This window comes from Melanerpes formicivorus, unplaced genomic scaffold (assembly GCF_026170545.1).
Source record: "Melanerpes formicivorus ecotype bairdi unplaced genomic scaffold, bMelFor1.0.p_v2 SCAF_29, whole genome shotgun sequence".
NCBI classification, from domain to species: domain Eukaryota; kingdom Metazoa; phylum Chordata; class Aves; order Piciformes; family Picidae; genus Melanerpes; species Melanerpes formicivorus.
In genome coordinates this window covers 3,665,507-3,692,542 of record NW_027142381.1, presented here as the reverse complement: position 1 = coordinate 3,692,542, position 27,036 = coordinate 3,665,507, and the positions used below count along the sequence as shown (strand labels likewise).

Genomic DNA, 27,036 nt, shown 5'->3' with positions numbered 1-27,036 from the left:
GTTACTACTTGGAACCAAGTCTCACCTTTTGTTGTTAATTGCATTTTTTGACGAGCTGGGCAGGAATGGCCAGGATTAAAAGGCAATAAAATTAGGTGCTTCCTTCCCTAGTGCTCCTTTCCACACTGTCCTGGGCACTTGCTCCACGTCAGGCTGAGTTGACATTAGTTAGCCATGAACCACAGAGCCCATTCCTTTTTATCTCAGAGCTTTGTGTGTCCTCCTGAGCATCTCCTCTTGCATGGTTAGGAGATGCTGCTCCAGAGCACACTGTGCACCTTCCCCATGACCCATTATAGATACCAGATCTGTGTGGCAGCAAGAAGTGCCAGCATCCTGAGGTAAGCCATCCTGAGGGCAAATCTGTGCAGGTTTGTGTTAGGGCAATCACTGATGCAGTAACCTAAACCCATATTTAGTGCTTGTTACTTATTTTAAACTTCATTTTCTTCTGTTTTTCAGCTCAGATCGACTGATAGAAGAAACAATAAGGTAGGAATGAACTTATTAGTGTTAATTATTTTCTGTACAATCAGCATTTACATTAATCATGTCTGAAAATAGCAGGCATTTTACTTGCAGAAGAACAAGCATTGTTCCCCATGCAGTGTCACAATGAAGTGGTGGGGGGTGGGGGGTGGGGGTGTGTGTGTTTGGGGTTTTTCTATTCGATGTTAACATAATGGTGTTGCTTAAATATTTTAGTCACCCCAGCCTAGAAAAATGTGTCTTTCTGTTTAAAGGTGAATAGCCCTTACAAAAACAAAGGGAATGGTAGGGCAGAGTGAATCTCAGGTTGAGCTGTGGAGGGCTATTCCAGTAGTCAAGCTGTTTCTTCTCACAGTGACACTCTTCTACAGCATGATTTTCTGTAATGCCTGTACTCAGCACCCTGGTGTGCAGCTGATAGAGGTGAGAGCTTTTACCACAAGGCCTCAAGAGGCTGTTGCTGTTATGTAGTTACTTATCAGGGATCTACTGGAGAGAATCCAACAGAGAGCTACAAGGGTGGTGGAGGGACCTGAAGATCTCTTCTATGAAGAAAGGCTGAGGGAGTTTGGGCTGCTTAGTCTGGAGAAGAGAAGGCTGAGGGTGGTTCTTACTAATGTCTATAAATACCTGAGGGGTGGGTGTCAAGAGGAAGGTGCCAGACTCTCTTCAGTGGTGCCCTATAATAGGGCAAGGAACAATGGGTACAAGCTGGAACACTGAAGGTTCCACCTCAACATGAGGAGAAATTTCCTTCCTTTGAGGCTGCTGGAGCCATGGAGCAGGCTGCCCAGAGAGGTTGTGGAGTCTCCTTCTCTGCAGTCTTTCAAAGCCTGTCTGGATGAGTTCCTCTGCGACCTGCCTTAGGTGCTGCTGCTTTGGCACAGCCGTTGGACCAGATGACCTCTAGAGGTCCCTTCCAACCCCTAAGATTCTCTGATTCTGTGATTTTTTGGGGTTTTTTGACTTAGTTTGACTACTTGAGTGATACCTTCTGTAACTGATCTGGAAATTTTAGAAGTCCAGCATCATAAATTACCTTTTACCCAGTTGCCCTTCCCAACGTGCTACTGAACTCTGGGGTTGTGCAAACAAATAATTCAGAGTACCCAGCTTAATGGGTTTAAATTTGAGATTATTGCTTTAAAAACAAAACAAAACAAGGAAGAAAGGAAGCAAGCTATGCTTTCAGATAATGCATGTACTGGCATAAGTGACCAAGAAGAGTAATTAGGGGTGCAGCAAGACTCTGTGTCCATTAAGGGCTGGCTAGCTTAAGTACGCACCATGGGCTCAGTCTAATTAACATGGTGGAAGGATGTGTTAAACCACAGCAATGTGCAGTGTGGAAGCAGAAGTGGTCATTAGAATAATCTGAAAATGTGGCTCTCATTCTCACCACAGCCTCATAAAAGGCAGTTGCCCAACTTAGCACAGCTCCTGTGAGCCTTTGTTTTATTTTGAGTTCCAGTCCTTTCCTGATTAATAACCCTCTCCTTTACTGCCACGCTTGCAGCACTGTTTTTCCATCTCATAAAACCTCTGAACATTTGTTGTGTCTCTTACTTGCTGCCACTCTGGTAACCAGAGCATTAAACAGCATATGGTGATTTATTAACTTTAATATCCTGGGAAACTACTCCTGGTGTAGCATTTGTGCTCTCCTGAGCCTCTTGGCTATGTGACATCTGAGAAGCTGAGAATGTGTGTGTGTGTGAGAAAAGTGAATCTCTCTGTTGATTTCACCTGTGCAGGGGAATGTAGCTGTGGCAGGACAGGGCAGCTGCCTGAATATTCACCTAGGTTCCTCCATCAGTTTTGAGCCTGCTCAGGAGCTTCATGGTGTCCTCAGTAGGTGTCCATGGCTGGTTTAAAACTGCTACAAGCCCCATGGCAGTCCCGTGGTTGACTACAAATCAGCTGTCCCTGAAGAGGGGATCTCATGAGTGCTTATAAATAAAGGGTGAGTGTCAGGAGGATGGAGCTAGGTTCTCCTCAGTAGTGTCCAGTGAGAGGACAAAGGACAGTGAACACAAACTGGAACACAGAAGGTTCCATGTAAGTGTAAGGGGGAAAAAACCCTTCACAATGAGGATGGAAGAGCACTCAAACCAGCTGCCCTGAGAGGCTGTGAAGCTGCCTCCTCTGGAGGCATTCAACCCACCCCCCCCTCGACATGTTCCTGTGTGATTTACTCTAGTTGATCCCACTCTACCAGATGGGTTGGACTCACATGGTCTTCAGAGGTCCCTTCCAACCCCCACAGGTCTGTGAGCCTGTGAAGTGGCTGCTTCTCACACATAATCCCTGCTGCAGAGGGTCAGAGCTCCTTGGTGCCGTTTGCTGTTGAAGAATGGACTTTGAGAGGCTGGATTTCAGCTCCCCACGTTGCACCATTTGTTATTTGTAGTAAATGAACTCTTTTTTTTTTTACTGAAGTTGTTGCCAAAAGTGCTCTAAATCTCTTTTGGTAGTAAAAGAGCCTGTTTAGTAACTGCATTGAGCAGGAAATGTAATTTCATTTGTGTCATCTTAATTCAATTCCAGCTCTGTTAAAACCAGGGTGAATCCTTTGTTGACTCTCTTTCCTGACAATCCCCAGTAATTGCAAGCATTCAGGGTTGATATTAATTGGTGGTAAGCCCTGCTGCATATTAAGTGATTTTACCAGATGGAAACTTACCCAGCTTCTGATTATAAATTGCTGTCTCTGTTGTAAACCAAGTGAAAGGGGGAATTGTGCAGGGGGAGCTGCTGGAAGGCAGATTCCTTGAGTGAAGTGAGATGTAATTAGCTTATTCTGGCTACTGATACTGCTCTGGCTTCAAAGTTTACATCTGCTGTAGTTCATTACTCATTATTTGGGTGTAATTCAGGAAGCCAAGAAATCACTTCCTTTTTTTTTGTGTGGGGGGGTGGTGGTGGTGGTTATGGATTCTGAACTCTGGAAAGCATTTTTTGGTGTGTGTAGAGGTGTTTGGTGACCCCAGTGCCAGGCTCTCCACAGGAGCACTGCCTTCAGTTCTAGTGCCCCCACCATAAAGACATCAGACTGCTGGAGTGGGTGCAGGGGAGGCCAGAAAAGATGATCAGAGGGCTGGAGCAGCTTCCCTATGGGGCAGGGTGAGAGTTGGGGCTGTTCAGCCTGGGGAAAAGAGGCCCTGGAGAGACCGTAGAGCAGCATTCCAGGAGCTGAAAAGGGCCTCCAAGAAAGCTGGGAAGGGACTTTTTACAAGGGCTGGTAGGGATGGGATGAGAGGGAATGGATTGAAGTGTGGTTTGGACTGGATATTAGGAAGAAATTTTTTACAGTGAAGGTGGTGAGACACTGGAAGAGGTTGCCCAGAGAGGTCATGGATGCCCCCTTCCTGGAGGTCTTTGAAGCCAGGTTGGATAAGGCCTTGAGCAACCTGGGCTAGTGAGAGGTGTCCCTGCCCATGGCAGGGGGCTGGACTTTTGGACACAGGAAGGACACAGTCTCAAGCTGCACCAGGGGAGGTTTAGACTCGAGGTGAGGAGAAAGTTCGTCACTGAGAGAGTCATTAGTCATTGGAATGTGCTGCCCAGGGAGGTGGTGGAATCACCATCCCTGGAGGTGTTCAAGAGGGGATTGGATGTGGCACTTGGTGCCATGGTCTAGTCATGAGGTCTGTGGTGACAGGTTGGACTTGATGATCTTTGAGGTCTCTTCCAACCTTAGTGATACTGTGATACCTGTCATATGAACACAGCAGAGGGTACCCAGCCCAAACTGCTACATCCCTCCAGAGGAGGAAGGTGAGGGAGGGCATCTGGGGCCCCTGAGCTGTAGGGCTGCCCTAGCTGAAGCGCTGCCTGGGGGCTCTCCTCCCAGGTGTGTGGCTGGTACTGAGCTTGCGATCGCTTTCGGAACGGAGCGACGTGACTTGGGTTCTTGCTGCAGCAGATTTCTTTGCAGAAACGAGTGGGATGTGCTACTTTGTACTGCAGTTCTTTTGGAAGAGTGTTGGCTCCTCTTGGCCAGATTTAAACACAAGCAGAGAGGGTTTTTGGTTGTTGTTGTTTAATATGTTTGCTGCTCTTGGGTTTGCGTTTCCAACCGCTATCGCGTCTCCAAAATAGCAAACCATTTATTCCTTGTTTTCCAACAACTTAGACTTTTAGCTTGGCTCAGTTGGAATTCTTTTCTTCTTTATGGTTGTGCTTGTACAGCATGAGAAGTTCTTAGGATTTTATTGTAGTGGTGCTCCTGGGGCCTGGTTGAGGCTGATTGTGTATTAACAGATAAGACTGCTCCACCGAAGCCAGGCCAAAACCATAGGTTTAATTTAGCCCCCCCAAAAAATCATCTGCTCATGCATTTGAGGTATTTCTGTAGGTAGTTAGGATTTAATACAAGGGGGAAACTCACATGCATTGACTCTTGACTTGGCAGAATGGAAAGAAATGAGTTAGATTTTGAGTCTTAGCTCTTTCCAGAATTGGTTAGGCCACACCTTGAGTCCTGTGTCCAGTTCTGGGCCCCTCAATTTAAGAAGGACATTGAGACACTTGAACGTGTCCAGAGAAAGGCAACAAGGCTGGGGAGAGGCCTTGAGCACAGCCCTGTGAGGAGAGGCTGAGGGAGCTGGGGTTGTTTAGCCTGGAGAAGAGGAGGCTCAGAGGGGACCTCATTGCTCCCCACAACTACCTGAAGGGAGGTTGTAGCCAGGAAGGGGTTGGTCTCTTCTCTCTAGCAACCAGCACCAGAACAAGAGGACACAGTCTCAAGCTGCACCAGGGGAAGTTTAAGCTTAAGGTGAGGAGAAAGTTCTTCACTGAGAGAGTCAGTTGTCATTGGAATGTGCTGCCCAGAGAGGTGGTGGAGTCCCCATCCCTGGAGGTGTTTGAGAGGGGATTGGATGTGGCACTTGGTGCCATGGTTTAGTCATGAGGGCTGTGGTGACAGGTTGGACCTCATGTTCTTTGAGGTCTCTTCCAACCTTAGTGATACTGTGAATAGCACAGCACAGAATAGGATAGCACAGGATAGGATAGCATAGAATTGAATTGAGTAGAATTAACCAGGTTGGAAAAGACCTTTGAGATCATCAAATCCACCCTATCACCCAGCACCATCTAACCAACTAAACCATGGCACCAAGCACCCCATCCAGCCTAGGCAAAATCATTTCTGAGGAAATGCTCCTTTTGTTCTCATTTTAGGCTTCATTCAAAGAAACAGTAGGCTAAAGTAACTTGAAAGATTGGTTATGTATGCAGATATATACACACTCAGGTGTATATTTATAGATGTGGATTTGTGTGTGTGTTAACACAGGGAATAAATGATGCAGGCAGAATTTTGGCCAGTTGAAACCCAGAGCTTGCATTTCTGTGCAGAGTCACAGAGTCCATTCCCTTAATCATAGGTGTTGCCATGAATTCCAATGAGCAAGTATGATTCATGGAGTACAAAATGAAGCAGGAGTTCCAGGCATGCATTAATTATTTGAGTTTTCTAAACATGGCTTGTTCCTTTAGAGCTTTGTTTTAGTCCTCCAGCAGTGGTTTGACTGAGCTGTCTCAGTGGATGAAGCAAGGAGTTGGCTTTTTGGTATGATTCAGCTGCTAATCCTCTGTGTCTGTATGGCTGCTGTGTGGGGTGCAGGCACCCCACAGCTTCAGGTAAAAAAACACTTTGTCCCCAGGTCAAGCAGCATTAGGAAGTGTATCTCTGCTGTATCTCTGCAGCTCAGACCTGGTTTGACTGATAATGGCTGGGAGTGGTTTTTTCACTCTGTACTTTTCCATGCCCATGGAAACTCCAGACTGTGTGCAAGTATCAGTGGGTTTGCTTTGGAAGAGAAAGTGAGGTGCTTGCACCCCCACTGCACTACTGAACATTCAAGCACAAACTTGAAATGGAAGTGGAATTTTGAGGAAATATGGCTGCCAGAGCAGGAATTGGAGCTGCTGCTGGTTTGTGGAAGGGATGGATGGGCTGCTCCGTGCCTGTCGCCTCGCTGGCATCTCCCGTGTGGGCTGCGTCCCTCAGCCCCTGGCTTAGCAGGGAGAGCGCTCTGCTTGCTGCTGACTGCTCAGGGAGGTCATCCTTGAGTCCTTGGCTCCAGGTGGCTCTGTGCCATGGGTTTATGTGCTGGGGTTTAGTAAACAACTTGACATTACTTACTCTGTGCTTGTGGTGCTGGGAGCAGGACCTTCTGCTCTGCTTCTGGCCCATGTTTGCCCTGCCCCTGGTTTAAAAGCAGATGAGTTTGGGCTGCTTTTGCCCATGGTCTGGCTGGGGTTGGGGCTGAGGATGAGGGAGAGGTGGGAGCTGTAGAAGGGCAGACTTTGTGACAGCACTGGGCTAGACTGGCTTAAAGTGGTTTTCTGGGAAACCCACTTAGCTCAAGGTCTTGCCACTGCCCAAGGGAGGGTGCTTAACCCCTCCTCACTGATGGGGTTGCTCAGTCTGGAGAGAAGCCTGTGGGGAGACCTTATGGCAGCCTTTCAGTACCTGAAAGGGGCTACAGGAGAGCTGGGGAGGGACTTTTTACAAGGGCCTGTAGTGACAGGTTGGGGGCAGTGGCTTTGAACTGAAAGAGGGGAGATTTACACTGAAGGTTAGGAAGAAATTCTTTACAGTGAGGCTAGTGAGCCACTGGAACTGGTTGCCCAGGGAGGTTGTGGATGCCCCCTCCCTGGAGGTGTTCAAGGCCAGGTTAGATGAGCAACTTAGTCTAGTGGGAGGTGTCCCTGCCCATGGCAGGAGGGTTGGAACTAGAGGATCTTTAAGGTCCCTTCCCACCCAAACTGTTCTGTGAATCTCTTTGTAGCTGTGCCTTTGAGCTTACCTAGATGAGATTTGTCCAGCCCTGCAGCAGTCTTTAACTTTGTAGTTCAGCAGTGCTCTCATGTTAAATAGGGAGAGCAGAATACCATCTGGTTTCAGAAACTTGGTTCACACCCAACTGGTAGTTCAAGCCAGTGCTGCACTGAGAATAGTCCATGCTAGTTTCCAAATGAAACAAGAAATCAAGGTCAGCTTGATGCCAGTAAGAAGCAGTCAATCTTTTACTGTAAATGTTGTCTTGGGGTTTCAAAACATGAAGGAAAAGGTATTGCTGATCTGGAGAGGTGGTGTTAGGGAGTAACTGAGCAGGACCAATAGAACAGGATTATTTTTAATGAAATGCCTTTGCCAGTGGAGAAATGGCAACAGTAAGTCAATGAGCATATGTTAGGGATGGGAATGAAACCAAAACTGTCTGATGCAGGATATGAGGAAGCTGCAGTGCTTAAGACTGTACAAGACCAAGCAGTGGAGCAGTCCCCAGGAGCTGTGTGTTTTCTGGTAGTGCTTAAATTTAAGTCTCATTTAGAGATATCAAGGCTTAGGTAAACCAGTTTGTGCTTTGAGGAATCAAATGACAAAGAGCAGTGCTTTTCACTTCAATTTTGACTTGTTAATGCTGGAATCATAGAATTGTCAGGGTTGGAAGGGACCTCAAGGATCAGCCAGTTCCAACCCCCCTGCCATGGGCAGGGACACCTCACACTACAGCAGGTTGCTCACAGCCACATCCAGCCTTGGCCTTAAAAACCTCCAGGGATGAGGCTTCCACCACCTCCCTGGGCAACCTGTGCCAATGTCTCACCACCCTCATGGGGAAGAGCTTCCTCCTAACATCCAATCTGAATCTACCCATTTCCAGTTTTGCTTCATTCCCCCCAGTCCTATCACTACCTGACACCCTCAAAAGTCCCTCCCCAGGGGTGGTAGCTGCAGTCCAGTTAAGCTCTTGTTCCTGGATACTACAATTACATTTTATTACTGGACCATGTCATATTTTCAATGGTCATCACTCCATTTATTTTATTCTCCAGAGCTCTTCACTCAAACCTGGTTGATGGAGCTACCATTTTTTTTCCCCAAACACTGGACAAAAGAATTGCAGAAGGTTCCACTCTTGTCATATCTAAACTTAAACAGCTCCATCCTGCCTTTTTGTATGAAATGGGCAGTTTCAGTCCTCAGATGTTAAAGCAGGAACCTTATGTTCCATGATAATCTGTAATAATTCTTTCCCAAGGCATTTTGGAGGTGTCTCAGGAGCACTTTATACCCTGGCACTCAGCTTGTATTTTCACTTGTGTAAATTAATGGATGCCTTAATGAGTCATTGGTTGCATCTTATCAGAACATGTGGCTTAATTCAGGAGTGCTTTGAGAAATGCTGTATTAAAACTACATCTGGAGAAGCATCAAGTCAGTGTGGGGGTGTCAGGTAAGAAGCTGTAGGTTACTGAGCAAGCTTTCCTCTCTACAGCTGGGAAAGCTTCTCCTTTTTTCTCCAACTTGCTAATTCAGATTTCCTGAGTGCTCCTCTCAGCAGCAAATGGAAGTTATTGTGAGTTGGGTGCTTCTGCTTCAGAAATTCACATACCTGTGTGCTGAATATCAGCTGTTAAATCCTCTGTCTTCTCATGTGTGAGACAGTTTGAGGTACTTCTTGTTACCATCTTGCAGCCCCTTTCTCAGCCTGGGATGGTTAACTGCTTTCTCTGTATGGACAGCTGCTTATCCTCACTTCAGGGTTTCTGTTAACGCCTTCTGTAAGCTGCTTTTCTTTCTGTACCCATGCATTGTTGGCTAGGCAATGACTTGATTCCCCATTCCTCCTCCAATCTCATTTTCACCTTCATTTCTTCTAATTTTAGCCTCTCAGGCTTTATGTAGAGTGCAGTATCCAGTTTGTATTGCACAACTTGAGAATAACGTTGGGCTTGCGCCGTGTGTTCTGGTGGTCTCGATCTACCTCCCTTAGAAGTCATGCTCACATTAGCTGGGAGCTCTGTGTACAGACACTGGGTGTGAGCAAGCAGAACATGCTTTGGGAAATCCAAATGTCCCTGTTGGGCAAAAGAAGCATTTTGCATTTCCCTGTTTGTTCTCCTCTGAAATCACAGCTTTAGATCCCTTGATCTCATCTCTCTATTTGTGGTATTGTGGTGTTCCACTTAACTTTTATCCTTCCAGAATGTTTTCCCTCACCAACTTGTCCAAGAACTTACTTTCATCGTTGTTATTCATGTAGATACAGTCAACAGCAATATAGGTGACAATTTGAGTTCTCATCCAGCTGTGTTGTGTTCCTGGCTGTCCCTGTGTTGTGTTCCTGGCTGTCCCTGTGTTGTGTTCCTGGCTGTCTCTGTGTTGTGTTCCTGGCTGTCCCTGTGTTGTGTTCCTGGCTGTCCCTGTGTTGTGTTCCTGGCTGTCTCTGTGTTGTGTTCCTGGCTGTCTTTGTTTATTTTTAAATGCATGCCAGCCCAGGAGAAGCAGCATTTGTCATTCTGTTCCTCCTTAGGCACCATATCTCCAGAGCCTCAACTTTAATGTTCTCTTTGTCTGGATGTAACTGGGTCTGTGCAGTTTGTCTTGACAAAGTTGCTGCATTTGAAGCAGCTACATGAAATACTACCTGGGGCTGCAAGTGGTAACCTACCCTTTCATTTTCCATCCTATAACTCCTTGGTTTATGAGCTGAAGAGCAACTTAGGGTAGAGACACATTTTTGTCAGCTAAGTAGTTCTTGAAAGCCTTCATTTTAATGTCTTCTTTTTAACAGCACCATTGCTTTTTCCAGCTTCCAGGATGGATTAGTTGGGGAATTCTGGTTCATACTGACCTGGAGTGAGTTGGTGTATTTGGCTATGGTACATACAGCTGGACCCTGTGTTGGTAAAGACAGAGTATGAGGGCTTAGATGCTCATGGAGGATATTCTTAATTAGGACCAAGGCTCACAAATGTGTTTTATCTATGCTGTGATAGAAGCATCATTTGATCCACTAGAGACCAGCTCCCTCAACTCCAGCTTATGAAGACAGTCAGGTTGGGCTTGCTGGGAAGAGACATTAATGCAGAGGAGACTGCGTCTGATGGAGTCAGGGGACAGTATTAATCCTGAGCCAAAGCGAGTAGATCCCAACAGCACTTCCTTGTTTTAATTGTGTTGAAAGACCTGGTGACTGCATGGCCCAGCCTGGTTGTCCAGAAACCTGTGTGAAGCTCTGTGAGCTGTGTTTGCTCTCAGAGTGCATTTGCCTCTTCTCAACCAGCACATTCACTTTGCAAATTGATCTTTTAATAGTGAGTCAGCTCTTATTTGCTTAATACCTCATCATACCTGATGACAGACAAGAAATTTCATGTGCTCTCTAGAGTGAGAGCATGGGGCTTCTGTGACTGAATAAACTCAAACCAGAGGAGTACCTTTAGGTTTGTCTGTAATGTAAGAACCACTTTCTGTTGGGGCTGGGGTGGGCAGTGCCAAAACCCTGCCTCTCTCAAGCGGTGTTTTCCATTGCTGATGGCTTGCAACAAAAGAGGAATCATTTAAGTGTAAAGGCTAAAGATTAATGGGGAAAAAAAAGTGGTTTCATTCATATTGCTTCACCTCATTCATTGTTCTCTAAAACAGTGTTCCCTGCTTGCTTCCCTCTTGTTTTAGCTGCAGGTTATTCTTAGCACCAACAACTTGATCTCTTTTTCTCTTGCTCCAGCATCGCCATGGCAACTAAAGAAAATATGACTTCCCAGAGAGGGATGTTGAAGTCAATACAAAGCAAGATGAATACCTTGGCTAGTATCCTTTCCTAAAAATTTGTGCTGCCAGTGCAGAAGAGGAGGTACAGTACAATTTTTCACTCTGTCACCTGGGGATCAAAACACTTTCTGCTGTCAATACTCTCTAACCTCTACGGTACTGCCAGCGGTGGCAAACAGACCATTTTTAACCAGCCTCACTTGATAGTCTGACTGAAGCAGCTCAGTGATGAGTGTGGTGAGTAAGTTTTACTCCAATTTGAATACTGCAGAGCAGTCATTGTAGCTTGATTTCCAGGTAGAGATCTGCAATGACATGCCACATTTTTTGTTGTTATTAAGTATGATTTCATTTTACTCCTTGCTGTTTGCTTTCAAGAGTACCCAGAGCTGAAGCTTGGCATCCATTGCTGCTTGCTGTGGTTTGTAGTTAAGAGTATTGATGACCTGAGTGTCCTTTTGTCCATCACAGCCTTGCAGCTGTGAAGATAATAGAATCATAGAATCAGCAAGGTTGGAAAAGACCTCCAAGATCATCAAGTCCAACCTGTCACCCAAGACCTCATGCCTACTAAACCATGGCACCAAGTGCCACGTCCAATCCCCTCTTGTACTCATGGCTAAAGCAAGTGCCAGGCTGCCAAGTCATGCATGTTTGCAGTTTCTCCTCTTTCTCCTTCCTGTCTGCTACCAGGGCCCAAAGAACAACATCAACATCATTTGATGAGACAGATAACATCCTGAGGAGATGTACCTTAAATACAAAAATGTCATTACAGTTCTTAGCAACTGGCAAGAGCAACAACACAATATTCAATAAGCTTTAACCTTAAGAGAGTCTTGGTTCCAAAGGCATGAAGCTCTGGGACTTGTTCTCTTGTTGGTAATTGTGTTTTGTCCATTCAGAGGTAGATTTAAAGATAGATTTGTGTCTTTGTGAGCAATCACAAAGGAGCTCTCCCTTATGTGCTCTCCTTGGACAGTGCATTGCCATGCCCTGTGCATGATTTTCCCAGGCCAGTGCTTTTGGTTGTTCCCTTCCCCAGGAACAGAGATTCCATGAGGTGAATCCCTCAGATGCTTTATATAACTGCCCCATTTATGATTTTCATTCTCATTTAAACACAATTATTTAAAGTAACTAAGCCTCACGTCCTGGAGATTAAAACTACATCAAAGGCTGGTAATTGAGGTGATCAGGTGGGGAATTCTCTGTGGCTGTGAACTCTGAGCTGTTCTGCTCCCTCTTTTCCCTGGCTGGCTGTCATTAGTGGAGTGCAGCTGTAATCCTGCTAACTAGCCAGCAGGCCGCCTTACTGCATCTGCTCTCTCCAGCCTGGGAGCAGTTCTGCACTTCTTGCAGTATTGGGATTTCCACATGCAGACTTTGGGGCTTGTTAGTGAACTTTGTTTTTTGCTGATATGGCCTTGACTCAGACTCCTTCAAGATCGGTTTCCAGCGGTGAACAGCCTGATTCAAAGGATCAACCTGCGGAAACGACGAGATTCCCTCATCCTGGGCGCTGTTATTGGCATCTGCACCATCTTACTGCTGCTATATGCTTTTCATTGATGGATGTTCCCCCATGGACTCTGCTAAACTCATCACCACCATCCCTCCCTCCCCAGCCAAGGAAAAGTGGGTGGGGGAAGCAAGAGACTTCAGGCAGCCTGCTCCTCATGGCCGGGAGCGTCAGCATGATGTCTAGAGCTTACGATGGTAGCCTGCGACGCTGGGTTTGGGGTGAAGCTGCAGTGTTTCTCCTTCCCTGCCATACATCTTCCTTTGGTTAACTTCTTGCAGGATTTGTTTGTTTTGAATCCCTTTCTCACTGCAAGGTAAGTAAACATTGGGACACTTACCAGAACCAGGAGCACGGTTTTCTGTGCTCAGCGGTGCTGGGGAGATCTGTTTTGGGCTGGTAAGTGGGGAAAAGATTGTTCTGCTTGCCTTGGGCGGAAACTCTGCAGGAAGCCAGTTTCCCCTGTAGGCCAAGCACAGTGCTGAACACTTCTCCCCTGTGAGAAGAATATTGCAGCTTTAAATCATCAGGTTGCTTTACTTCTTCAGTATATGTTCTGCAATCCTTTTGAACTCCTGGTTGAGATATTAGTTATTTCCGCATTATTTGTGCTGTGAAAACCGTGCTTCACACCAACTCCTCAAGGTGGCAACAACATTGTTCAGTTCACTGTTTGCACAGAGTATGAATAAACTACCCTCTGAGGAAGATCTGTAAGGTTTCTTGTGGCTTTAAAGGGACTCACAAGTCCCTCTTGGTCAAAAAGGGAGCACAGTGCCCTAGCAGCTGTTTACGATAGCGTTCAGGCATCTGAAAAGTGACCAAACACGAGTTCACCTGAAAGTGGTCTTTTGGGTGTAAATACTTCTGATTCTGGCTGGCATCACAAAGGTCTTTATAAAGACATGCTCAGCAGTTTGGAAAAGTCTATATTGTAATTTAGATAAAGTTCTTCTAATAGCATTAATATTTTTTACACTGTCAGTAGGAGATGCTCTAAGCTTGTCGATTGCACGCGAGAACTGTGACGGTTATGCCTGAGGCAAACGTCTCTGCGTGGACATAACTGCTCATAGCAAAGGGGTGAATGTATGAGTAGTGCAACAAGTGTTATCTACCATGAGCTGGGGCAGGGGGGGGAGAGCAAGAAAGAAGTTTTGTCCAGATGTGCAAGATGAATTTGGTTGTGTTTGTGTCTAAACAGAGCAGAGGTGAAGAAGGGCTTTGGTTTGCAGATTGTTCTCCTCTTCAAACAGTTTTCCTTCTGTCATATCATAACCCCAGCGGTTCCAGCTGAGGCACTGAAGCATCTTTTGAGAACTTGATCAACTCTTTTTTCCACAATCAATTTACAGTGCCCCAAACAGATTTCCTGGATGCCATCACCCACAAATGCCACATAGTCTCCAGGTTCTCCTCTGGAGCAGAATCTAGTAGGATGGAGGCAGGTTTTTTATGTTTCCTGCTTTTTATAGTGTCTGTGAAGTAGCTGTCAGAGGGAGTAGAGACTTGTGCCTGTGTAGTGTGCAAACCCACACTGTCACACCTAAACTCTGTGTATGGATTTGAAGGCTTAGCTGCAGACTAATAACTTTGTGCTAAAGGGTCCCCGAAGGCTTCTGATCAGTCATCTCCTCGCTGGGGTTAGGAAGTGGTGGGGATTAATACCTGTGAACCTGGGGGCTTGTGCTTTAAACAAAAGGTGATGATTTGATTGATTTGGGAATGTTCCTGGTTTGAAATGAAGAGTTCATTAAAAGGATTTATGGAAAACCTCGATGGATAAAGGAAGTTTATTCATGAATCTGCCTGTTGGGAGATCAGACCTCTTCTCCTCAATGTTTTTCCTCTGCTTCCATCCACCACCCCAAGGGACCTTGCTCAGCAGTTGTGCTTCTGTTTAGGATTTGTAGGGTTTGGTTGCTATATAGTCAGCAATATGAGATCTGCAGTACCATAAATACACTTCTTTAATCTCACAAACAGTCTTTTTACTGGACTTAATTGATTATTTGGTGCATATATTTAATCTTACTGTGTGGAAAAGCTGCTATGGATGTAGATTATAATAAATATGTAAACATAACTGATTTTTTTTTTCCCCCCATGTTATGAAAACGTTCCAGGGAACTGATCTATTTTAATATAAAAATGACAGAAATCCCCTGAATTATCTCTGACAAAGCTTTACTGGAAGTGGTTTCAATGCTGGCAACCCCCTCCACAGTTTGTCATTGCCTTGGTTTAGAGACAGAATTTGGTGTTGTAAAATGCTTTTAATTAACCTTGTAGCCTTCCCTTCATCATCTCGTCCCCCTCTGGCAGCGGGAGCGGGCTCCGTGTTGCTCTCTGAAGTGCTGTGCTTGTGTGGAGCTGAGGAAAGCCTTGCTAATCCTCCTGAAGATCTCTAATGACATGGACCTGCAGCTGGAGCAATGGGCTGTAAAATGTAAGCCCTGGTCTCACGTAGTGTTCAGTCTCAAATCCCCAAATCTGGGTCTGTATGTCTCCTGCTGCTAAATGTGCTCTCCACATTTTGGATTTGATGTGGTTCCTCTTGCTCCAAGGGGGGGAAAAAAAGAACATGGTTAAAGAATTGTCATTCCTGCAATTCCTGGCAGAGCTGCAGTTTTGTAACTCAACCAAATGGAATGGTGCTAGGAAAGTGATTGCTAAGCCATTGACATGGAATGGGAAAATCCATACTGCTGCTACAGTACATTCACACACACCCCCCCCCACACACACACACCCAACACAGGCACTTTGTGGTGGACACAGCAGCCCCTTCAGCAGGCACTAGAGCATCAGGGAGCCTGCTGGTAACTTTGGATGCCATGCTTCACACAGCTGCAATATTTTTACCCTTGCTCTTTAGACTATTTTTTGAGCTCTTTGTCAGATCTTCAAGTGCTGGATGCTGTGAGCAGAGGAATGGCATTTGGGCAGCACCCTGTGTGCCATTTCTGTGGCCATCGCCCCGACCGCAGCCCTGACCCATCCCCAGCCTTTTACAGGAGCAGACTGAGCCAGGGTGGAGGCAGGGCTTTGCCATTCCCTGTGACTCTGGGACCAAGCAGCAAGGTGCTTCAGGTAGTTCTGAGAGTTTCCCTTCCCTGGGAAGGCAGAACAGTTTTTTCCAAACCCATATTGATTTCAGGAGCTGGGTGGTATAAATTCCTGCTGGATTGGTTACACTGAGTTTTTCACATGTAGTTGTAGAAGTCTTCTCTTTGAATAACCTTAAGATTGCTGTGAGAAGAAAGAGTCAGTTCCTCACTGGGTGTTGAAAACAGAAAGGCCAAAACTGGATCTTGTGGTGTTGATAGCTTGTCCTACAGGGCTGCATCCTCTGAGAAGCTGTACTCCTGAAGCTCCCCCAAAACAGCTGCACAGGGAGCAAAGTCTCAGCCACCACTTCTGGTTGCCTGACTCATTTAGCCAGGACTATTTTAACTCTCTACAAGTAGCAGCTTGCTCCCCAAGACCACTCAAGGCTTAACCTTTCCCTAATTTATTTTTTTTTCCTCCCAAACTTTAAATTGAAACAGGAAGGAGAGATAACAGCTCTGTCCCTCCTGATGGAGAAAGGAATTCCTAAACTCCTCAGACCAGCATCAGCTTAGGAAATCCTTCAGAGCAATCAGTGGTCCTGTTGGGCAACGTGCAGCCCAGGAGACTACAGTGAGAGGCACTGAGCCAAAACTGAGCCATGTTCCAGGTGACATCTGCAAGTCCTCTTAGTGCCCTGCAGCCCTCCTGCCAACTCAGTATTTGAAACCAGTGGTGAGGCTTTGGGTCCTGAATGTGTAAGCTGCTCTTGGTCTGTCTGCTACTGAGTGAGGGAAGCAGTTTGAATAAACCCTGGAGACAAGAATCCACCCTCCCCTTTCTCACAAAATATTCCACTCCAGACCCTTGGCCATGAGTTTCTGATTGCACTTTCTGATTTCTTTTCACTTTTCATACAGCTTCTGGAAACTTACTGTACTGTAATTATTTTTTGTTCTCACCTATTGTGCATTCTCTGTATGTATTAAAAGAAGAAAAGCTTTGATATGTAATTTAATAATAAATTAGAATTCTGAGCAAGGTGCTTGGTTCTTTCCCCATGACACTCTCTGCCTGCTGAACATTCAGGGGAGGTGCAGGGCAGATGGATCTCTGCAGTTTGGAGCTGTCACTGAACATACAAATGAGTGTGTTCTCCAGTTGTGTCCCCACTATCAGACGTGCTGGAGCATCTCCTGACCCACAATGCTCTGTTGGGTGAGAGGTGCTCCTCCTGCCTGCACTTGCAGACCTGGACTCCCTGTCTGCCCTTCTGTTTCAAGCACCTGCCCTGGCAGGGTCTGAATAGAAGTCAAGCTCCTTTTTTGGTGCTGTTCTTGGACAGATGGACCAAGGATGCTTTTCTTTAGAGGTAAGCTTTACATGTTCTCTGTGTATCCATAACATTTAATTCCCCAGTGCACCCTAAACTGGATGTTGATTTGAAGAGTCTTCTCAGCACGAGGTGCCTCCCCCCTTTACTACACTTCTCAGTTTGGTAGCACTTGGTTCCTTTCTGCAGTCCCAAGACAAGCACCTGGTGTCAGGAGGGAGGGGACAGGCTCTTCTCACTTGCTCCCTGTGATAGGACGAGGAGCAATGGATGTAAGCTGCAGCACAGGGGGTTCCACCTCAACACAAGGGGGAACTTCTCTACTGCAGGGGTCACAGACCACTGGGACAGGCTCTCCAGAGGGCTTGTGGAGTCTCCTTCTCTGGAGACTTTCAAGGCCTGTCTGGATGCATTCCTCTGTGACCTGAGCTATGGTCCTGCTCTGGCAGGGGCGTTGGACTCCATGATGTCTTTGGGTCCCTTCCAACCCCTAACATCCTGTGATGCTGTGAGCACCAAAAGTAAGCTGATACTTTGAACACGGCAACAGCAATTGTTGAAAATCTCTGAAGCTCTGTCACATCCTAAGCCACCTCCATCCTCAGGTATTCAGGCAGCATCACCCCTGCAGGACCCACCTGTGCCTGGTGGTTTTGCAGTCAGTGCTGAATCTTTCAATGCCCCTCAGATTTAACTGTCTGAAACAAGAAAATGTGGCTGGCAGTGTGATACCTGCCGGTTTCACAGTATCACAGTATAACTTAGGTTGGAAAGGACCTCGAGGATCATCGAGTCCAACCTATCAACACAGACCCCATGACTAGACCATGGCACCAAGTGCCACGTCCAATCCCCTCTTGAACGCCTCCAGGGATGGTGACTCCACCACCTCCCTGGGCAGCACATTCCAATGACGAATGACTCGCTCGGTGAAGAACTTCCTCCTCACCTCGAGTCTAAACCTCCCCTGGCACAGCTTGAGACTGTGTCCTCTTGTTCTGGTGCTGGTTGCCTGGGAGAAGAGGCCAACCCCTTCCTGGCTACAACCACCTTTCAGGTAGTTGTAGAGGGCAGTGAGGTCACCCCTGAGCCTCCTCTTCTCCAGGCTAAGCAATCCCAGCTCCCTCAGCCTCTCCTCACAGGGCTGTGCTCAAGGCCTCTCCCCAGCCTTGTTGCCCTTCTCTGGACACTTTCAAGTGTTTCGATGTCCTTCTTAAACTGAGGGGCCCAGAACTGGACACAGGACTCAAGGTGCAGCCTAACCAAAGCAGAGTCCAGGGGCACAATGACTTCCCTGCTCCTGCTGGCCACACTATTCCTAATGCAGGCCAGGATGCCATTGGCCCTCCTGGCCACCTGGGCACAGATTTGCACAGGGCCCAGGGCAAAGAGGGATGGCTCTGCTCGTTCCAGAGCTGTCCTGCTGTGCCTGTAATGCTGCTTGGAGGCAGAGATGGATTTCTGTATCCTTAATGTGCCTGCTAAATATTCAGGAATGACCATATGCTTTCTCAGGGGAAAGCAGCGACTGTGTGCTTCGAGTTACAGAAGGAACTTCAAACCCCGTTCGGGAAATGGAGAGGCAATTCCGGCCGCAGCCAGTGGGAAGTGCAGTTAGTTCTTCCAGTTTGCAGCGCTGGTAATAAGTGGTGCATAAAATTCCATCTTCATTTGGATTAGAAAATGAATTATTAACGGAGCTGAATCCTTTTTTTTTTATTCCCAACTCCGTGTGCAGTCAATAATTTATAGTGGCACAAGCCTCGGATATATACTTTTAACCATCCCCCTCCCGGAGTGCCGCTGCTCTACGGCGGAGTGCTGCCCTTCCCGGCGGGCGCTGGGGGTGCTCCTGCATTATGGATGAGCCCTGCTCTGCCCCTCCAGCCCTGGTGCAATTCCATGAGCAGATCTCCCGCTGAAAGGGAGCTCAGTGCCCCATTAGAAATTCATACGGAGGCAGGAGTGCCTTTGTTTTCTGCCCTTCGCTGAGCGTGGGGGATGTGCCGCTGGGTGGACTTGATCTCCTGCCATGTTTTGATAGCAGATCTGAGGGTGTGCTGTAGGTATTTACCTGCTCCTCCATCCAAACTGGGGCTGTGCTGTAGCTATTTACCTGCTCCTCCATCCAAACCGGGGCTGTGCTGTAGGTATTTCCCTGCTCCTTCACCCAAACTGGGGCTGTGCTGTAGGTATTTCCCTGCTCCTTCACCCAAACTGGGGCTGTGCTGTAGGTATTTCCCTGCTCCTTCACCCAAACTGGGGCTGTGCTGTAGGTATTTCCCTGCTCCTTCACCCAAACTGGGGCTGTGCTGTAGGTATTTACCTGCTCCTTCACCCAAACTGGGGCTGTGCAGTAGGTATTTCCCTGCTCCTTCACCCAAACTGGGGCTGTGCAGTAGGTATTTCCCTGCTCCTTCACCCAAACTGGGGCTGTGCTGTAGGTATTTACCTGCTCTTTCACTCAAACTGGGGCTGTGCTGTAGGTATTTACCTGCTCCTTCACCCAAACTGGGGCTGTGCTGTAGGTATTTACCTGCTCCTTCACCCAAACCGGGGCTGTGCTGTAGGTATTTCCCTGCTCCTTCATCCAAACTGGGGCTGTGCTGTAGGTATTTACCTGCTCCTTCACCCAAACTGGGGCTGTGCTGTAGGTATTTACCTGCTCTTCCACCCAAACTGGGGCTGTGCTGTAGGTATTTCCCTGCTCTTTCACCCAAACCGGGGCTGTGCTTCGGGTACACAAGCTGTGCTGCCGCTGCCTGAGCCCCAGCGTCTGGGCTGTGCTCATTAAAGGCTCGCAGCCTGCTGTTCCCTTCATCTTCCCCCTTCTTCGTAAGCTGTTTGAGCCCATGGCTGGCGTGTGTTCCTCTGCTGCTCAGCCCTGGCTTCGTTTTTCCCTCTCTCTGCAGCCCTCCTTGCTCTTTGTTCTTAATGGGACCCTGAGGCTTTGCTAACCTAGTTTCGATGGCACTGCTAGTAAAGCAGGAGAAGCCTGGCCGTAATCAAAGTCCCTCTGCCTTTGAGACAGCATTTGCAGTGTTCTCATTGTGGATTATCTTCTGACTGCCTTGCCTTTGATGCCCTGTGAGCCCTTTGTTGGTCAGCAGTGTCATCTGGAGAGGTCTGCTTCAATTGTGTCCATTTAGGTCTTGCATCTTGTGTGTCTTTACCTTCCTGCCAGTCTCATTCTCCTCCTTGCCTTCCTGGCAGTTTGGCTTCAATGAGGCATTTCAAACACAGGGGTTTATTTTTGGTCTCATCATTTTCATTTCTTTCAAAAATACCTATCCATACTTTGAAGCCCAGAAAGGCTGTCCCAGGGTGGCTTGAAGCTGATCGATCAAAGCCATAGCTAGAGCTGAAATTTGACTGATAGCCGCTCCGGAGCGGGAGCACAGTGTGCTCTTCCACAAATGCTGTGAACAGGTTGGCTTCAGCCCCTTCAGATGTCGTTTCCTTTCTTTCCTTATCTTCCATGCCCACACCTATTGGTCTGATGCAAGGTTCTTGGAAGTGCAGACAATATTCTTTGTCATTTGCCTTTCTAAAGGCGTGCTGAAAAGAGTTAGAAGCTCCTCACCGCAGGCTGCGCTGCTTGCTGCTCCCCTTCAGCTGCCAGCTTGGGAGTGGAAACTTTTCTTCAGATGTTTACTGGTACTTGTGCCTGGATATGTCATCTGCTACAGATCCCTCTGTCTTCAGACCTGTGCTGAGCTGGCTGCTTTCAGGGTGAAATGCTGCTGAAACGCCAGATTTTTAAAGGAGCCTTTTCTTAAGGCTCTGCGGGATGCTGAGGAATGTTGCAGGTGTAAAAAGAAACGGGGAGTAGCTGTGAAAGTGCTGATCAGGTCTCCCTGGGCGGTCTGGCCATCAACACAGTAACAACCATTCCTTACATTACAAAAGACCTGGACCATGCAAGGACCTTGTCACCACTGGAGACTGGTGAGTATCTGTATCATGGTGCTGAAGGCCTGGGAGATCCCAGGAGTGTCCTTCACTTTCCAGAATAGGAGGGAGGCTGAATCCCTACTTGGACGTCTTCAGTCTCCTTTTGATGCAAGAGAAACACCCAAGAGGCCAAGTGCAGAAGGGGCTCTACGTGGATATTTCCCTGCTGTGCTATAAATGGAGTTCCCTCTAGGTCAGGCATGTATCACCAGTGCTAAATTTACTTTAAAATATTACTGAGGTGGGGAGGTTTGTGAGTCAGGTCTATAAAAGCATGCACTGCTTATGTAAAGAAAGAGAGCTTAGAAAGAGGCAGGAGGGCTCAGCCTGCAGAGAGCCCATTCCTGGTGGATGTGCCCTCTGGAAATAAATAGGGCTTTGTATTCAGGGAGCAACCACACCCCTATGTTGGGCAGCTTACAGCAGGCCAGAGGGCTGTGCAGGCCAGCTCTGCCTGTGTTTCCAAGCAGTGAAGGAAATGAAATGAATGCTCAAGCCTACACTCTGGCTGTAGGTGAAGTGGGGTTTAAACAAAACCACAACAAACATTTGGGGGATGAATAAGTTCATCTGTTCCTGTAACGCTCCAGGGATGCTTCAGCTTGAGTTGTGCCATGGTGCCCCTGGGAAGGGAAAGGAGAGATGGGAGGGCTGCTGCTGTGTGGGGGTTTGGGGATTCAGGACTGTGTTTGCTCAGGTATGTGCATCTCTGGCCAAGGCTTTTGGAGGCAGCTGAGCCTTTGCTAGCAGAGCTTTGCTGTGTCAGACAGGCAGACGCTGGCTGTCCTGCACCACCACCAGCCTCCTCGGGCTTGACCACAGACACAGCTCCATCCCCGGGGAATGAACTTCTCCTGTGCTTCCTGAAGAGGAGATGCTGCTCTACTCAGCAGCTGAGTCCCTTCTGCAGGCTAATGCCCTTTGGAGGAGTTGTGCTTGGCCTGGCCATGGGCTGGGAGCTTTTGTCAGGAGAGGCTGAGCCAAGCCATTGCCTGGGCAGGGAGGGAAAAGCCTGTTCCACCCACAGCTGTTCGCTCATTCTGGGGGCTTCTACCTGCTGTATGCTCTCAGAGCAAAAACTGAGCATCACTTTAGAGCTTTAAAGATCCCAAGTCTTGTCAGCATCCCTTTAATTAGATTATGGGCTGCTGTGCACCTGGGCCAGCTCTTTTAAACCAGTAATGAATTACAGAACAGTGGGTGAGGTGCTGGGCTCTTTGTCTGCCCAAGTGGAATTGATGAAGGGATCTATTTGCATCGATCCTCGCTGGAAAGGAATAGAAAACACAGGGTTTATGGAATTGGACCTGAGACCTAAGAATTGGAAGCAAAGGCTTTAGAATCTGTGGAAGCAAATGCTTTAGAATCTGCAGCCTATAATTAAACATTTCCAAGAGGCAGCGAGACGCAGCGAGCTCAGCAGAAGGAGACATTTCACTGGGAAGACTTCCCGAAGTCTTTGCTTTGTTTCCTGCTGTGTGTGCTATTAAAGCAAACAACTTTGGAAGCTGTGGAAGCATTGGCAGCTCTTGAGAGAGGACAGCAGCCAACCTTACAGCTAAGGGGAAAACAATGTGGGCCATCAGTCCTCTTTGGTTTTTTGTCTGAGCACACAAACTAGGTAGCTTAGCTCAGGGAGAAATCCCCGGTGCTCTGAAGTGGTTTAGAGGTTGCAGGGTGGGAGTTTCCTCAAGATCAGGTCTTGTGAGGGAATGGTGAGACACTGTAACAGGTTGGCCAGGGTGGTCGTGGGTGCCCCCTCCCTGGGGGTGTTGAAGGCCAGGTTGGATGAGGCCTTGAGTGACCTGGTTTGGTGGAAGCTGTCCCTGCCTATGGCAGTGGGGTTGGAACTGGATGATCTTGAAGGTCCCTTCTAACCTAAACCATTCTATGAATCTTTGATTTAGTCAGGAGAAGAGGAGGTTGAGGGGAGACCTCATTGCTCTCTTACAGTGCTCTGAAAGAAGGTTGTAGGGAGGTGGGTGTCTCTTGTCCCTTGTAACAAGTGATAGAAAGAGAGGAAATGGCCTCAAGTTGTACTGTGGCAGGTTTAGGTTGGGTATTAGGAAGAAATTCTTTATTGAAAGAGTGGTCAGGCACTGGAGGAGGCTGCCCAGGGAGGTGGTGGAGTCACCATCCCTGGAGGTGTTTGAAAAACGTGCAGACATGGCACTCTGGGACAAGGTTCAGTAGGCATGCTGGTGGTGGGTTGACAGTTGGACTCAACCTTAAAGGTCTTTTCCAAATGAGACAATTCTATGACCTTCTAAAGGCTCCAGCAGTAACCACCACAAGGAGAGGCATTCACTGAGAGCAGTGCCCTGACCAGCTGGTGCAGTTCACACTTGCCAGACTCTCCTCTTTTCAACTGTAGAAATCCTAACCACTGGGCCTTCTGATGTAAAAAATGCTTGTCTGGTAAAAACAAAACAAAATCATTTGAGATGTGATAGAAAGATCTGCCTTGTGCCATGGAGGATGAGCTGGACTCCTGATTAACTGTCTGGCTGAGTGGATGTGGGATCTGTGGCTTCGTTGCTCTGACTGTTTGCAGGGGAGCGGTGCCAGCTGTGCACTGGAGGCAAGGCGCAGAGCTGTGCTGTGAGAAAGTCTTCACCAGTAAAGGGAAGGCTGGCTCTGGGTAGGCAAAAAGGGAGATGGAGACTTCTGGCACCTCCACAAAGTCAAATTCAGTTTTTCTCTTCTTTTTAATGGGAGCCTACAAAGACTGTGTCAGGTGAATTTCAGGTTTCCCAGCAGACATCCACCACACTCCCTGAATTTATCCTTATTTCTCATCTTACAGCTAAGAACTTGTCCTGTGAGCAGAGAGGACTTTGGAGTGCAACCTATTCTTCTCTGGACAGCGTTGAGCTACCAGCTCCTTTCAGCTCTGCAGACAAGAATGAGCTGTGCCAGAGCCAGGTGTGTTTGTGTGCTGCTCAGCACAAGGTCTCACTGCTGCAGCTCTGCAGCCCTCGGCTCTCCTGGTGCAGTTGTGCGATGCTGCTGCCTGTGTGCCTGTGGTGGCTGCAGCAGCCCGAGGCTCCTGCTCCATTCCTTCACAGATGACTCCCCAAGAGGCTGTGCCTGGCTTTGAGGGTGCCCAAGAAGACCCCTGGCTGCACACTTCTTTATTCAACAGCAGCCAGAGGTAGGGATGAGAGAGAAAATGGAGACATTTTCCCTGTGCTTTTGCTGCGTAGCTGAGGTCTGGAGCAAAGTCATGGAAAGCAGTTGAAGAGCTGGGGACCAACTTTCTGTCCTTTGCTTGAACCCCAAAGCTGATGCAAATTCATTAGTGAAGACAAACATGCAGAAGTGAGTGGAGAGCCCATGGTCTTTGGGAGAAAACATAGGCAACATGGAAATGGGATGTAAATCTCTTGCTGTTCCTTGGCCAATCTATTATGGATGAGCCCATCAGAGCAGTGTATTAATAAAACAAGAGGCTAAAGCACTTGGCACTCCCATCTCTTTAGCAAGACATCAGAGGAGAGCCTGGCAGCTTCAGCCTTTGAAGTCTGCAGCTTGCTTCTGCCCAGCCAACCTCGGTGACACGGTCAAGATGCTCCAAGGGGAATCTCACCACTGAAGGGAGATGTCTCCATGGTGCAGGGGTTTTGAGGTGAGTAAAATTCTCCTCCTCCAGGACAAACCTGTTTGCTCTTTCCTCTTCCAGCCTTGTTGCCTGCTGAATTTTGTAAGGAATGAACAAAGCAGGCCAAAGGTGGCTTAAAGCAACCTCAGACATCACGTGCTGAGATGCAGACTGCATCTGTTCCTCGAGAGCTCCCACCACCAGGACCAGTCTGGCCTGGTCTTATTGTCATGCAGGGGTACCACCAACCACACCCACAAGTTCCTTCACCTCACTTGCATAGTGAGAAGTAAGTTGCACTGAATTTTCTCAACGTCTGTGTTTTGGTTCTCCACCAGGATAAACCCAGGTGGCTCTTTGGACCTTCACACATGTTGCTGAGAGCCCTTGTGCAGGCAGCAGGTTGGGCAAGCAAGGGGCTGCTGCTGCTGCTGGTTGGCAGGGACTTGCTGGAAAGCCTTAGAGTGACCTGGGAGCTGCTGCAGGGCAGTGTGAGCTTGCCCTGCACAGCTGTGAGCAAGGATCATGGCTGGTGGCTCTTGGAGACAGAGGCCTGAGTGTGCTCACCCTAGCATGTGACAGTGAACGTTAGCAGCACTGACTGCGGTCGTGTGACAGGAGGGGGCTGTTCAGGAGCTGGAACCAGCAGGTCTGGTGAGATTTGCAGATTTCAAGCAGTGGGGAATGGAGAGGCCAAAGAAACGTGGCTCGTGTGTTAACAACACCCTGGTGAGCTGCAGGGCCGGCCAGGGGCTGGGGGAGAACAGGCTGTGGGATAGAGGAGGGCTGAGCTCGCTGCTGCGTGCTGGAGGCTGCAGAGCAACTCACTCTCTCTGGCAGCTGTTTGGGCAGTGATGAACCTGAGCCACAGGAAACCTCGGGGCCAGAGCCAATGCTGAGAGCAGCTCTGGCTTGCAGGGGCTGGGCTTTGTGCTGTGGGCAGCAGCTGATCTAGGAGAACTAATTAATTACCGTTCCTTTGGTCGTTTTCTGAGGATAACAGATGGGTTTTTCATGAGCTCACAAACATTTAATCTTCATCCTTCTCTGCCTCTGGGTACCTGGGGGGGTTCCTGCTTTATTATTTTCCCTCCACAAAACAACCCAAAAATTTCTTACAGCTTGTATCATTAAGACAGGAAGAGAGGTATGAGCCATGAGAGTGTCTGTGACAACCACAGGCAGAGCAGAGCCCTGCTGCATCCCATCAGTGGCTGAGGGGTTTGGGGCTGGACTGCAGAGCTGGTCTGGAACAGTTTGTTCACCTTCCTGCCTCACCAGCACGGGGAAAACCATTCCCTAAACATGACCACAGCAAGGCAACCAGCAAAGCAAGATTCATTGCTGCTGAGCTACCATCCTGTGGGCTCTGTTGGGGGAGCAGAGCTCTGGACCTCCCAGCTGCTGTGGTTGGTGCTCCTTAGTGTCTCTGGCCATTCTGGTGGGGAGCAGCCTGCCTCTGCCTTGGAGGGAAGCTCTTCAGCAGGACATGCTCTGGGCAGGGCCATTAAGTCCATTTGTTGCTGAATCATGCTGCGGGCTGCCAGCATTGCAGGGAATGTACATCTACCTTTCCCCATCACAGCCATGGACAAAAGTGGAATTGCTGTGTCTGATCCCAGCTCTGAGGCCATCAAGCCTCATTTTTGATCCCTGGTGGGAGAGAGAAGAAGTCATCCTCAGGAAGCTGTGGGGCTGGGTTGCTTCCAGTAAGTCCTACCCTGAATTGAAGTCTGGACAGCTTGAGTGTGTGGCTACAGGGAGCTGTGTAAGACAACTAATCCATCTCAGACTTGGCAGATCTCCTCTCCTGGCTGAGCTGGGCTGGAGGCTGTGTTGCTGTTCATTCCCAGAGGATGCCAGAGACATGCAGTCAGAGGAGGGCGTTAGGATTCAGCTGAATGAAGTTGTTGTGGAACTAATCTTCATCACAGACCAGTAGCCTGAGGTGACTGCTGTGCCCTCACACAGAAACGAGCTCTGGCTGTGACCTGAGGCACAGGCTGCACACAATCAACAGCCTTCTAGTGTGACTGGATGGAAAAGCTCCTCCTGGGAAAGGACTGAGCCCATGTTCCTGCTAAGGGCTGAGCTTTCAAGCCATGGCTAAAGAAACCTTAAGAAGGACTTGTTAGCTGGGAGCAGCCTGTTTGGGCTTCTTGAGCAGAGACCAAATACTGCTATTCACTCATGAAATCTGTGGTTTGGATCAATAATTCTGCTTTAGGAGCAGATCTGGAATTTGTTCTCTTGTACTTGGTTGTGCACCATAATACTGAGCTGCAGCAGCACTTCCCAGTGGCTGCTTCCCATCCCATCCACTGTGCAAGCAAAGAGAATTCCTCCTCCTTCCCTGGCCAGGCTGGCTGGAGACCTCCCATAGGAGCTGTGCTTTCTGAGGAGCTCGGTGCCACTTGTCTCTGCAGCACAAGGCTGATCTCTCTGGGTCTTTCTCTGCTCTGACTCGTGGTGTTCTCCTCTGCCTTTTGCTCATGTGGATTGACTGGCCACTT

General features: G+C 48.0%; 1 protein-coding gene across 2 annotated transcripts in view; it reads left to right on the top strand.

The window, feature by feature from the left end:
* The window catches only part of GOSR1 (golgi SNAP receptor complex member 1), a 44,193-nt gene extending 27,517 nt beyond the window's left edge, over nucleotides 1–16,676 (top strand). For both annotated transcript variants that reach the window (XM_068154512.1, XM_068154511.1), the window contains exons 7-9: nucleotides 463–492; nucleotides 11,019–11,101; nucleotides 12,510–16,676. In XM_068154512.1, the coding sequence (XP_068010613.1) occupies nucleotides 463–492; nucleotides 11,019–11,101; nucleotides 12,510–12,634 (238 nt within the window). In that variant the 3' untranslated portion in view covers nucleotides 12,635–16,676. The remainder of the gene's footprint in view (nucleotides 1–462; nucleotides 493–11,018; nucleotides 11,102–12,509) is intronic.
* The last annotated feature ends 10,360 nt before the right edge of the window (nucleotides 16,677–27,036 follow it).